Source organism: Anolis sagrei, chromosome 4 (genome assembly GCF_037176765.1).
Source record: "Anolis sagrei isolate rAnoSag1 chromosome 4, rAnoSag1.mat, whole genome shotgun sequence".
NCBI lineage: Eukaryota > Metazoa > Chordata > Lepidosauria > Squamata > Dactyloidae > Anolis > Anolis sagrei.
The window spans coordinates 60,401,729-60,415,929 of NC_090024.1; the positions used below are offsets into that span (position 1 = coordinate 60,401,729).

A 14,201-nucleotide genomic window follows, 5' to 3' on the forward strand; every position below is an offset into this window, starting at 1 on the left:
GTTTATTCTCATTCAACATTACTGTAAATCCAACCAACATCAAATTATGCTGGTCTTGATCACAATCCCCTATTTCTTGACTGGGGCACTGATTTGACTCTGTTTTTGAGGATTTTCCAATCGAGGAGAAGAGACAGCTGAATTGGGATATCCAGTGACAGGAGGAGGGTTGTACGGCAAAATCAGATATACAATGAGTGTTTACAATGAGTCTATACAAGGCTATGTGAAGATAAGTACAGTATAGAACAGTAGCCCTTTTCATCAGTGAATTTCTGATATGTGTCCTAGTTCTCAGACATTACATTTAGGGGGGGGGGGGGACACTTTTACAGAATGTATCATTTTTTGGGTCTTTTTCTTTCATAGCCAATAGTACTTTGATGAGTTGGGGAAGGGATATAAAGTTAGTTCCTTTGAGTAACTACCTGCATCTTGATCTAAATTATCCTTTGGGGGGGGGGGTGCAAACATTCTGAGAAAGATTTTTGTGGAATTGAAAAGATTGCTTTGGAAGATTGATTTGCCCTAATTAATATCACTCTACTGATTGTGAGCCTCCATGATGTTATGGATTTTGGAGGGAAGAGGAGAATGTTTTTTAAAATGGCATTGGGAAAAATATTTTGGGGATTATAACTTTTAGAAAAGCATGACCTCTCAGAGAAGAGTCAAAATCCACTTAGAGTATAATCTTCTGTTGTGGTATACAACCAGATATAAATATGCAAGGCAATGGTTTCAGATGTTAGACTGAATAACCTGTCATCTCTGATCTATTAGGAAAACAGAGATTTGCCAGTGCATAAAAACAGTAGAGTTTTAGAAGTGTTTTTAGTGCCCAAAATAATATACTCTCCCATAAAATAAGTTGTTTTATATCAAGAGACAAAAATGAAGTACACTTTTATTTTTAAAAAACATATTTGGTTTACTCACAAATTTCATGTGTTCAACATACACAGGTATAAAACTTATCAGTCCAGTTTCAGATATGTTTGAGGTAATTATCTATGCCTTCCAGCCAGGACATCTTTTACAGAAAAACAGCAAGCAAGTGTGTGATCTGAGGTCTGAAGTAGTCTATAGTTTGTCTAAGCAACAGGATCATAGGTAAACACATTACTAGAGAAGGCTTGTAGAAGGTTATAATTTCCAACAGTTGCAATCTTAAGAGAAATTATAGTTGCACATGTAATATAATAAATATAACCAAATCAGTAATTTGTTGGGAGGAGATGAGTGAATGGAATATTGGGAGTAGCAGAAGATTGTCTGAATGGGATTTTTTAAAAGGGTGGGATGCATGCCACTTAAGGTAAGCAAGGCTCTAGGGGCAGCTTCCTAAAAAGTGGTTCCTAATCGGTGGTCCATGAACTACAGGTAGTTCACATGAAAAGGAAAGTGTCCAGTGGGTTTTTTTCACAGAAAACCTGAGTTGAGGAGCCCCCACTCCATCCCTGCAGGCTTAATCCACACACATACTTCTTTTTCTACTGGCCCTCCCCTCCTCCTTCATCCCAAACAGAGCCCTGGTTTCTGTTACCAGACGGCTGGATTGTAAGGAGGAGACTGCAAGAAGGGCTCTGGCAGCAGCATACTCCTCAAGCAAGCAAGCAAGCAAGCAAGGAAGGGTTCAACCAGGGCTGTAACCAAGGGGAGGGGGGGGAGGGGTTACCCCCCCCCACCCCATTTTCAGGTTAAAAACCTGGTTTACTTATGAATTTTAATTGTTTAACTAATTCCCCATGCTCAGTCTATGCAAAGCAAAAATTAAACGAGTCCCTCCAGAACTGCAAGCACTATCACTAGCAAATTTTGATAATTTATTCAGCCATTACTTGCAGGAATAGCTGATATAGGGGAAGCAACCAAGTTGGCCTACCCATAACTAGCAGGCAAAGACTAAGGCATAGAAGAGATTTGAAGCGCCACCCCCCTGCCCCCCCCCCCATGAAGGAGACCAGAAAATTGATTTAATTAAGTCTCTATAAAATATGGAATGAATCATACTATTTAAATTATTTTGTGTTGTCGCACTATTCTTCATGATTCACTAAAAATCCCCCCCCCCCGAATTTTTTTTTTTTAGCTACAGCCCTGGGTTCAACACTGAGCAAATGGGTGGGGTGGAAAGGGAAGCATTGGATCCTTGCTGGCTGAGGAGGCTGCTCTGCCAGAGTCCTGTTCACAGACTCCGTCTTTTAACCCAGCAACCACCACCTGTCACCTGAGCTTGCAAACCGGATTCTGGTAACAGCCTCCTCAGTGTTTGCCTCTGTGGACTTTAAAGGCTGGGAACCATTTGCCCAAGAGCAATGTGCCCTCTTCCATTCCCGGGCATGCTGCCTATAATCATCCTTTTTCTAGAAACAAACTTCTTATTATGGCATGGGTGTTGGTTGCAAAAGAAAGAACCCAGTCTGGATGGAAACCAATTTACCAACAACAGTGGAATAGTTTTGCCCACAGGCTTATATAATGTTAAAAGAGGGCTCTTTTCCCAGAGACTAGGAACTTGGGAGCTTTTGCATGCAAAGAATGTGCTCTGCCACTGAACTATTGTCCCCATTTACACACACACACACACACAAACCCTTCACTGTTGTATTTCATTTGTAACATCTGCATGCTGTTCCAGTGAGAAGTTTTCCTTAGCATTAGGAAATCACAGGCTCTGCTCAAATAAAAAGGCATAAAATATATAATTTAAGACAACATAAAACAAGATCATGAAACAGAAGCAAAACTTATCAACACTCAGGGTGAACTGCATTATTTATGAAATAGGATCTTAATCCATCTTTCATTTCCTTTTGTTTGGTGTTTTCCTTAGATTGAAACCCTAAAGGCAGAGAACTGACAGATTAATGATTTATAAACTGGCCTAGGGCCTTTGAGGTTAAAGGGCGAGGTATAAATATTCTAAAATAAAACAAACTGCAGCCTTTAGGATATAAAATCTCTACCTGGAAGCTTTGAAGAGTCAAGAGAAAGCCAGGGACTGGGTGTGGTCCCTGAACTCCTCCTTTGGCTACCAGGTGTTGCATCTCCACTTTGGCAATCATATTAAAGGAGGGGTCTTGGCAAGATTCCTTCAGAAGATTTTTTACTAGGGCATTTGAGGCTTAGAGTATGTGATTCAAGGCTGGATTAACTATTAACTAGGCAGGCACAACAGAAATTTCCTATTGCCAGATTTACCATTGGCCACAGGGTACAAAACTGCAAATGGTGCATCTGAATCAGGCTGCACAGAAAGGTGCTCCCACAATGAATGAAAACAAAAATACAAGCACACACACACACACACACACACACACACACAAACATATACAGTAATTAAAAATTGTAATAATAGAAGTTACCGTAATAATATATATTAATTATATTGTATGGTTTATTATTGCTTATCTTTTGAATTATATATATATGGGGACACCAAAATCTTTTAAGTGCTTAGGCGGGTTTCCATGGCTGAGTTGATTTAAACCCTGGGGTACATCTACACTGTAGAATGAATGTAGTTTGACACCACTTCGACTGCCATGGCTCAGTGTTATGGAACCACAGTGGCCCCTTCCACACAGCTGAATGAAATCCCACATTTTCTGCTTTGAACTGGGATATGTGTGAACTGAGGGCCCTTCCACACAGAACTATATCCCAGAATATCATGGCAGAAAATCTGACAATATCTGCTTTGGACTGGGTTATCTGAATCCAAACTCAGATAATGTGGGATTTTCTGCCTTGATATTCTGGGATATAGGGCTGTGTGGAAGGCCCTGTGTCCCCCTAGGCCCCTTCCACACAGCTCAATAAAATCTCACATTATCTGCTTTGAATACGGATATATGGCAGTGTGGACTCAGATAACCCAGTTCAAAGCAGATAGTGTGGGATTTTCTGCCTTGGTATTCTGGGTTATATGGCCAAGACTTGAGTTTCTTCCTGAAGGAGAGGAGAGAAGAAGTCGCCCTGATTTCACTGGGGAGTGTATTCCACAAGTGGGGGGCCACCACCGATAAGCCCTGTTTCTTGTCCCCCACCAATCACACTTGTGAGGGTGGTGGGATCGAGAGCAGGGCCTCCCCCGATGATTGTAAACTCCGAGGAGGGTAATAGAGGGAGATCCGTTTGGACAAGTAAAGTGGGCTGGAACTGTACAGGGATATAGCAGAAAAACTAAAGTGGAGCCCCAAGTGGCGCAATGGGCTATTTATTTATTTATTTATTTACGACATTTATATGCCACCCTTCTCACCCCGAAGGGGACTCAGAGTAGCTTACAAGTAAAAAATAAATACGATATATTATATTATTATCATAGCTCAATATTAATATTATATATTACATTGTACTATAACATTATACTGTAATATTACTAATAATATTACATTTAATATAAAGTATATAATTATTATATCATTTTATTATTAGTAGTAGTATATTGTATTACATTAAAATATTATCAATATTTTATGTATATAGGTAAAGGTAAAGGTAGTCCCCTGACATTAAGTCCAGTCATGTCTGACTCTGGGGTGTGGTGCTCATCTCCATTTCTAAGCCGAAGAGCCAGCGTTATCCGTAGACACCTCCAAGGTCATGTGGCTGGCATGACTTCATGGAGTGCCGTTACCTTCCCGCTGGAGCGGTACCTATTGATCTACTCACATTTGCATGTTTTCGAACTGCTAGGTTGGCAGAAGCTAGGGCTGACAGCGGAAGCTCACGCCGCTCCCCGGAATCGAACCTGCGACCTTTCGATCAACAAGCTCAGCAGCTCAGTGCTTTTACCCACTGCGCCACCGGGGGCCCTATGTCTTTATGTATATACAATATATTATATTATAATATTATATTATATTATATTATATGGACAGAAGAACTATGGACAGAAGTCCGCGACATTGTTCAGGAGGCGGCAACAAAGTATGTCCCAAAGAAAAAGAAAACAAAGAAGGCAAAATGGTTGTCTGCTGAGACACTGGAAGTAGCCCAAGAAAGGAGGAAAGCAAAAGGAAACACTGACAAGGGGAGATATGCCCTGTTAAATGCGCAATTCCAGAGATTAGCCAGAAGAGACAAGGAACTGTTTTTAAATAAGCAATGCATGGAAGTGGAAGAAGACAACAGAATAGGAAGGACACGAGACCTCCTCCAGAAAATTAGAAACATTGGAGGTAAATTTCAGGCAAAAATTGGTATGATAAGAAACAAAGATGGCAGGGACCTAACAGAAGCTGAAGAGATCAAGAGAAAGTGGCGAGACTATACAGAAGATCTGTATAGGAAGGATAATAATATCGAGGATAGTTTTGACGGTGTGGTGAATGAATTAGAACCAGACATCCTGAGGAGTGAGGTTGAATGGGCCTTAAGAAGCATTGCTAACAACAAGGCAGCAGGAGACGACGGGATCCCAGCTGAACTGTTTAAAATCTTAAAAGATGATGCTGTCAAGGTGATGCATGCCATATGCCAGCAAATATGGAAAACACAAGAATGGCCATCAGACTGGAAAAAATCAACTTACATCCCCATACCAAAAAAGGGAAATGCGAAAGACTGCTCAAACTTCCGTACAGTGGCCATTATTTCTCATGCCAGTAAGGTAATGCTCAAGATCCTGCAAGGAAGACTCCAGCAATACATGGAGTGAGAGTTGCCAGATGTTCAAGCTGGGTTTAGAAAAGGCAGAGGAACGAGAGACCAGATTGCCAATATCCGCTGGATAATGAAGAAAGGCAGGGAGTTTCAGAAAAACATATATTTCTGCTTCATTGACTACTCTAAAGCCTTTGACTGTGTGGATCATAATAAACTGTGGCAAGTTCTTGGTGGGATGGGCATCCCAAGCCACCTTGTCTCTCTCCTGAGGAATCTGTACAAGGACCAAGTAGCAACAGTCAGAACTGACCACGGAACAACAGACTGGTTCAAGATTGGGAAAGGCGTACGGCAAGGCTGCATCCTCTCACCCAACCTTTTTAACTTGTATGCAGAACACATCATGCGATGTGCGGGGCTTGATGAATGCAAAGCTGGGGTAAAAATTGCTGGAAGAAACATTAACAACCTCAGATATGCAGATGACACCACTCTGATGGCCGAAAGCAAGGAGGAGCTGAGGAGCCTTCTAATCAAGGTGAAAGAAGAAAGCGCAAAAGCCGGGTTGCAGCTAAACATAAAAAAACCCAAGATTATGGCAACAAGAATGATTGACAACTGGAAAATAGAGGGAGAAAATGTGGAGGCCGTGACAGACTTTGTATTTCTAGGTGCAAAGATTACTGCAGATGCAGACTGTGGCCAGGAAATCAGAAGACGCTTACTTCTTGGGAGGAGAGCAATGTCCAATCTCGATAAAATAGTAAAGAGTAGAGACATCAGACTGGCAACAAAGATCCGCATAGTCAAAGCCATGGTATTCCCTGTAGTCACCTACGGATGTGAGAGCTGGACCTTAGGGAAGGCTGAGCGAAGGAAGATCGATGCTTTTGAACTGTGGTGTTGGAGGAAAGTGCTGAGAGTGCCTTGGACTGCGAGAAGATCCAACCAGTCCATCCTCCAGGAAATAAAGCCCGGCTGCTCATTGGAGGAAAGGATACTCGAGACCAAGTTGAAGTACTTTGGCAACATCATGAGGAGACAGCAAAGCCTAGAGAAGACAATTATGCTGGGAAAAGTGGAAGGCAAAAGGAAGAGGGGCCGACCAAGGGCAAGATGGATGGATGGCATCCTTGAAGTGACTGGACTGACCTTGAAGGAGCTGGGGGTGGTGACGGCCGACAGGGAGCTCTGGCGTGGGCTGGTCCATGAGGTCACAAAGAGTTGGAGACGACTGAACGAATGAACAACAACATATTATATTATATTATATTATATTATATTATATTATATTATTATATTATATTATGGAGCCCCTGGTGGCGCAGTGGGTTAAAGCGCTGAGCTGCTGAGCTTGTTGACCGAAAGGTCGCAGGTTTGATTCTGGGGAGCGGCGTGAGCTTCCGCTGTCAGCCCTAGCTTCTGCCAACGTAGCAGTTTGAAAACATGCAAAATGTGAGTAGATCAATAGGCAGGAATGTAACGGCGCTCCATGCAGTCATTTTGGCCACATGACCTTGGAGATGTCTATGGACAACACCGGCTCTTCGGCTTAGAAATGGAGATGAGTACCACATCCCAGAGTCAGACATGACTGGACTTAATGTCAGGGGACAACCTTTACCTTTTTTATATTATATTATAAGCACACTGGTTAAACCCTTGTGTCAGCAGGACTGAAGACCTACGACTGAAGGTCGTAGGTTCGAATTTGGGGACAGCGCGGATGAGCTCCCTCTGTCAGCTCCAGCTCCCCATGCGGGGACATGAGAGAAGCCTCCCACATGGATGGTAAAACATCAAAACATCTAGTCGTCCCCTGGGCAACGTCCCTGCAGACGGCCAATTCTCTCACACCAGAAGCGACTTGCAGGTTTTCAAATTGCTCCTGACACCAAAAAAAAAAAAGAAAGAAAGAAAGAAAGAAAGAAAAAGAAAAGAGAAAAGAAAAAGAAAAGGGAAGAGAAAAGGAAGGAAGGAAGAGAGAGAGAGAGAGAACTTCCTGGTATTGATCCAAAGGCGTTTTCTTGGGCGGGGCCCCTGTTGCCTAGCAACGGCGTCAGGTGTTGCCGGGGAAAGCCTAGAGGGAGGGGCGCCCCCTCTCGGGCTGAGCCAGGCAGCGGTCTCCCTCCTCCTGCTCTTCTGCTTCTGCTTCTGCTGCTGCTGCTGCTACTGCTGCAGCTTCCGCCTGGAGATGAGCCTGGGGGCGCTGACCCGCCCGCTGTCCTGGGACCTGGAGCGCCGCCTGCGGGAAGGGCTGTCGGGCCCTCCGGCCGGCCTGGGATGGTCCCTGGCCCTCTGCTTCGGCGCCGCTTACGCCTTCTACTACCTCAGCGCCGTCGCCAAGGTCGGGGCTTTCTTTGCAAGGCATGAATAGATGGATGGATGAATGGGACACGGGTCTCGTGGCAGAGGGAGGGAATCCCTGAAGGTCAGCGCGTGCCCTGCTCCGGAGGCTTAGAGTTTGGGGGATCCGTGCCCTTTTGACTGGGATGCACTGCCAGAGCCGGGCTCATCACCTGCCCGTTTGCGCATTGCTCACTGCAGAGGGAGCCTGGCTGGCCAAGGAGAGGCAGGCAGGCAGGCAGGCAGGCAGGCAGGCAGGCAGCAGGGCGAACGGGAAGGATCTCAAGCCGGGACTCAATGAGGAGGGCCCTTCCACACAGCCTTATAACCCAGAACATCAAGGCAGAAAATCCCATAATATCTGCTTTGAACCGGAATATACGCCAGTGTGGACTCAGACAACCCAGTTCAAAGCAGATATTGTGGGATTTTCTGCCTTGATATTCTGGAATATAGGGCTGCGTGGAAGGATCCCCAGATAACCCAGTTCAAAGCAGATATTGTGGGATTTCTGCCTTGATATTCTGGGATATAGGGCTGAGCCTGCCTTGTGTGTGTGTGTTTCCATTTTTTATGCAAATCAGACAAATGATTTCAAACAAAACTTTTTTTTCAAGGTAAAGGTTGAGCATTCTAATCTGATTTATTTATTTATTTATTTATTTATGACATTTATATGCCACTCAGAGCAGCTTACAAGATATATATACACACACACACACACACATAAACACACACACATAAACACACACACATATATATACAACAAAAGATTTTCCCAGGCTCAGCCAGGCCTTCAAATGCTAATGAAGGTAGTCAGTTGAAACATTCACACCTAGCTCCAGCAGAGAAGAGCTCTTTGCCCCACCCCAGCCATTCCACAGATATATAAACCCATTGTCCTAATTCCAACAGACCTCACTACCTCTGAGGATGCTTGCCATAGATGCAGGCGAAACGTCAGGAGAAATGCCTCTAGAACATGGCCCTATAGCCCGAAAAAACCCACAAGAACCTTATAATTTATGATATTATTAGCATAGTACAATATCAGTATTACATATTATTATATTATACTATACCATTATATTGTAATATTATTTGTAATATTACATGTAATATAAATATATAATTATAATATCATATTATTTGTAGTAGTATTATATTGCATTACATTACAATATTATAAATATTATATGTATATAATTTCCCTTTTTTATGCAAATCAGACAAATGATTTCCAGCAAAAGTTTTTTTCAAGGTAAAGGCTGAGCATCCTAATCGGAAAATATTATTCATTTATTTGCGATATTTATATGCCGCCCTTCTCACTCAGGGAGGCTTACAAGATATATATATACATACAATATATTATATTATTAGCATAGTACAATATCAGGAAAGCCTAGAGAAGACAATTATGCTGGGGAAAGTGGAAGGCAAAAGGGAGGGGCCGACCAAGGGCAAGATGGATGGATGGCATCCTTGAAGTGACTGGACTGACCTTGAGGGAGCTGGGGGTGGTAACGGCCGACAGGGAGCTCTGGCGTGGGCTGGTCCATGAGGTCACGAAGAGTCGGAGACGACTGAACGAATGAACAACAACATATTGTACTATACCATTATATTGTAATATTATTAGTAATAGTACATGTAATATAAATATATAATTATAATATCATATTTGTAGTAGTAGTATTATATTGCATTACATTATAATATTATAAATATTATATGTATATACAATATATTATATTATATTACATTATATTATTAGAATAGCACAGGAGACAAGGTGGAACTGTCTTCTGCCTCCCTCTCTCTTCACTCTGGCCCAGAGCAGTAATTTAAGATTTTGGGAGTTTTGGATTTGGGGGGGGGGGGGGGGTCGGATATACAGGCTGTCCCCAAGTTACAAACAATATTGTTTTATTGATGTCCAGCAGGGGTATGTATATCCTTACTAACATTACGAACATTTTAAATCTCATCCATTAACTGTGGAGTCCCCGGTGGGACAATGGGTTAAACCCTTGTGCCAGCAGGACTGAACACCAACAGGTCGCAGCTTCCAATCCAGGGAGAGCGCGGATGAGCTCCCTCTGTCAGCTCCCATAAGGATGGTAAAACATCAAAACATCCGACCGTCCCCTGGGCAACGTCCTTTCAGATGGCCAATTCTCTCACACCAGAAGCGACTTGCAGTTCCTCAAGTAGCTTATGACACGAAAAAAAAATCCATTAACTATAAAACAGCTTTTGGAGCCCTTCAACACAGCTCTATATCCCAGAATATCAAGGCAGAAAAGCCCACAATATCTTCTTTGATCTGGGTTATCTGAGTCCACACGGCTGTGTGTTCCAGTTCAAAGCAGATAATGTGGGATTTTCTGCCTTGATATTCTGGGATATAGGGCTGTGTGGAAGGGTCCTTGCTTGTAATGTAATGCAACATTTCACAATACAGGTAGTCCCAAATTACAAACAAGATAGGTTCTGTAGGTTTGTTCTTAAGCTTAATTTGTATGTAAGATGAAACAGGTATATTTTTAGGTGTAACACTAGCCATATACATATATATATACATACATACATACATACATACATATATATATATATATAGAGAGAGAGAGAGAGAGAGAGCACACTTTGGATAGCATAGGGAAGGGTAATAAAGACCCCTGTGGTGTTTGTTTTACTGCCTGTGCCCCTGTTCAGAAGATTTCATCTCACTTCCTGTCTCTGTCATCATTGGATTTTGAACATTTTGGCTTGTTGAGCAAACAAGGATTGGATGATAAAGCCTCATTCGATACACCTTTTCCCCATGATAACTCTTCCAGGAGTGAATTTCCCATCCAAGGAGTAAATTTCTCTGACTTCCTGTTGTCTCACCCTTGTTTGTAAGTCAGATGTTTGTAACTTGGGGTCTGCCTGAAATTACTTAATGAGATATGTTGGAAAGGAGACTCTGTTTGAAACCTGACATTCATTTATGTCTCATATATACCTTCCTGAAGGTCATTTTATGCACAAAACAAAGTTGGTGTACATTGAACCACCAGAAAGCAAAAGTATCGCTACCTTAATAATGCCTTAAAAAATATAATACCATAGATCATATACAGCATATACAGGACATTACATTACATGTAATACTTTCTCATTTCCCCCCAAAATGTTATTAAAACATCAGACGCTTTTGTGACTTTTGGCCCATCCATATACAGGCAGTCTCCAAGTTACGCACAAGATAGGTTCTTTAGGTTTGTTTTTAAGTTGAATTTATTTGTAAGTTGGAACAGGTACATTTTTAATGTGTGCCTCCAACCATGTGTGTGTGTGTGTGTGTGTGTGTGTATGTGTGGCTGTGGTGGTATAATGGGTTAAACCCCTGACCTGCAAAGGTCAGCAGTTCGAATCTGGGGAGCGGAGTGAGGTCCTGCTGTTAGGCCCAGCTTCTCCCAACCCAGCAGTTCGAAAACATGCAAATGTGAATAGATCAATAGATACCACTTCAATGGGAAAGTAATGGCCACATGACCTTGGAGGCTCCTACGAACAACACCGGCTCTTCAGCTTAGAAATTGAGATGAGCACCAACCCCCAGAGTCGGACACGACTAGACTTAATGTCAGGGGAAACCTTTACTTGTGTGTGTGTGTACACATGCATGCATGCTTTGGATAGCATAGGGAAGTGTTAACACCCCTGTGGTTTTTATTTTGCTGTCTGTGCTTCTGTTCAGAAGATTTCACCTCACTTTCTACCCCTGAGATAACTGGATTTTGAAAAATTAGCTTGCTGTGAAAATAAATATCGGTGAGAAAGCTTCAGTGGAGACACTTTTTCCCCATGTCAACTTCTGGCTGTTTGTAACTTGGGGCTGCCTGTTCTCTCTCTCTCTCTCTCTCTCTCTCTCTCTCACACACACACACACACACACACACATACATACAGACCTCTGTAAATCCTAATTTGTTTGGCATTGTGCTTCCTTCTGTTTATTGGTTAATGAAATGTCTCCAGGAAGCTTAAAAACAAAACTCTGACTCTCTCATTTTTTAAAAAAACTTCCCTGCTATCTTTCCATAGGAATGTTATATGGTCTCCGAACAGGGAAGTTGCTTTTAACTATGACAACCAGTTGGCGATGTGGAATAGTTGGATTGTTGTAGGTTGTTTGTGAGGTCACAACCTCTGAGATGCTTGCCATAGATGCAGGCGAAATGTCAGGAGAGAATGCTTCTAGAACATGGCCATATAGCCCAAAAAACCTACAACAACCCAGAGATTCTAGCCATGAAAGCCTTTGACAATACAATGTGGAATAGTACTACTTAGTGCTGGGACCAGGGAGAGATCTGAGTCTTCATGACAAGTCAATGGGCAACCTTGGGTCTCCAGTTGTGAGGAGAATTATACAGGAAAGCTAAGGGGTACACTGTGTGTATGTGGTGTGTGGTTAGAATATACAGGATTTCAGGAAATATGGAATATGTAAGATATAGACAGATTTTCATGGACCTCAAAGGAGGATGGGTGGCTTCATTGGTTTTAAAATAAATACTTTGATAAAGAAACAAATTACTGTGACTGTACCTCGAGAAGCCTGACTTGGCCATGGTGGTCCAAGCCTGGGTTACATCTAGATTGGATTACTGCGGCACACACTACATGGGGCTGGCTCGGAAATTGCAACTGGTGCAAAGGTCAGCAGCCAGGTAACTAACTGAGGCTTGATACAGGGAGCTGACTACGCCTCTACTGAAGCAGCTCCACTGGCTACCGATAAGTTTCTGGTCCCAATTCAAAGTGCAGGTTATTACCTATAAAGCCCTAATTGGTTCGGGTCCTGCTTATCTTCGTGACCCCTATGAACTGGCGTGAGCTCTAAGATCTGCTGGGCAGACCCTTCTCTTGCTCCCGCCTCTGTCACCACCATGGTTGGTGGGGATGAGAGAGAGGGCCTTCTCAGTGGTGCCCCCCTCTCTCTGGAATTCCCTCCCCAGGGAGATTAGATTAGCCCCCACCCTGTTCACATTCCGCAAAAACCTTAAAAACTTGGATGTTCCAATGTGCCTTTGAATGATAGATAGCTCCCGATTAGGTCTGCCCAGTCCTAACCTATTGTTTTTGTTTTTCTCAGTACTTTACTCCTAGCCCCGGCCTTATAGTCTGTGTTTTGCACAGCCCTTGCCCTGCCCTCTCGAATCTGAACATGCTCACTTTTCCGGCTATTGGTTGTTTATACTTTTTTATGATGTTGTTACTTTTTTGTTTTTTTGTTTTAATTGTTTTAATTATGTTGTTTATTTTTATATGTTTTTAATTACTGTTCTATTTTGTGAATTCTCATTGATGCTGGGCTTAGATGTAAGCTGCCCCGAGTCCCTCCAGGGAGATGGTGGCGGGATATAAGAATAAAATTATTATTTGAAACACAACAAGATTAGCACTTCAACTACCATTTGTTTCACTTGGAAAAGCCCTCTGCCTCCTGATTTTCTGGGCACGTAAAGTCTGTCAACATCACTATACGGGTGCAATGAGTAGTGGACTGTCATCAGTTTTCTTGTTTTTCTGTCCAGATCATCCAGCTCTGCTTGTGTCCAGTTCACAATCACTACTACTACTATTATTATTTGAAACACAGCAAGATGAGTCCACAGAAAACAAGATCACTCTGCTGTCTGTTGTATCAGATCACACGTCGTACACTTCCTAAGTGTCTAGGACTGTGTGATGTATCGGCAAATAATGAGTGCAGATCCCAGTAAGGTGGCCTTTTGCAGCTGGCAGGTGGTAATTTTGTCAGTGCCAATTGTGTTTAAGTGCAGGCCAAGGTCTTTAGGCACTGCACCCAGTGTGCCGATCACCACTGGGACCACCTTTACTGGCTTTGCAGTTTGATCTTTAAATCCTCACATCGTGCCAGCTTTTCCAGTTGCTTCTCTTTAAGCCTGCTGTCGCCTGGGATTGCAACATCAACGATCCATACTTTGTTTTTTAACACGATCGTGAGGCCAGGCGATAGCTCCAAAACTCTATCTGTCTGAATTCAGAAGTCCCAGAGTAGCTTGACATGTTAATTCTCTGTAACGTTTTCAGATTTGTGATCCCACCAGTTATTATTGAGTTGGGTGTCATATTTCTATTCTACTACCTCAAAATCTTGGTACCATATCCATACATGTTGTCTGCATTTGCTTGGGATCCTGTCTGATTTTTTTTACATA

At 42.6% G+C, this 14,201-nt stretch overlaps 1 protein-coding gene across 1 annotated transcript in view; it reads left to right on the plus strand.

Annotated features, from left to right (window-relative positions):
• Window positions 1–7,772: 7,772 nt before the first annotated feature.
• Window positions 7,773–14,201, plus strand: part of ABHD3 (abhydrolase domain containing 3, phospholipase) — a 31,339-nt gene continuing 24,910 nt past the window's right edge. The window contains exon 1 of the mRNA XM_060775155.2: window positions 7,773–7,963. Within this exon, the coding sequence (XP_060631138.2) occupies window positions 7,811–7,963 (153 nt within the window). The 5' untranslated portion in view covers window positions 7,773–7,810. The remainder of the gene's footprint in view (window positions 7,964–14,201) is intronic.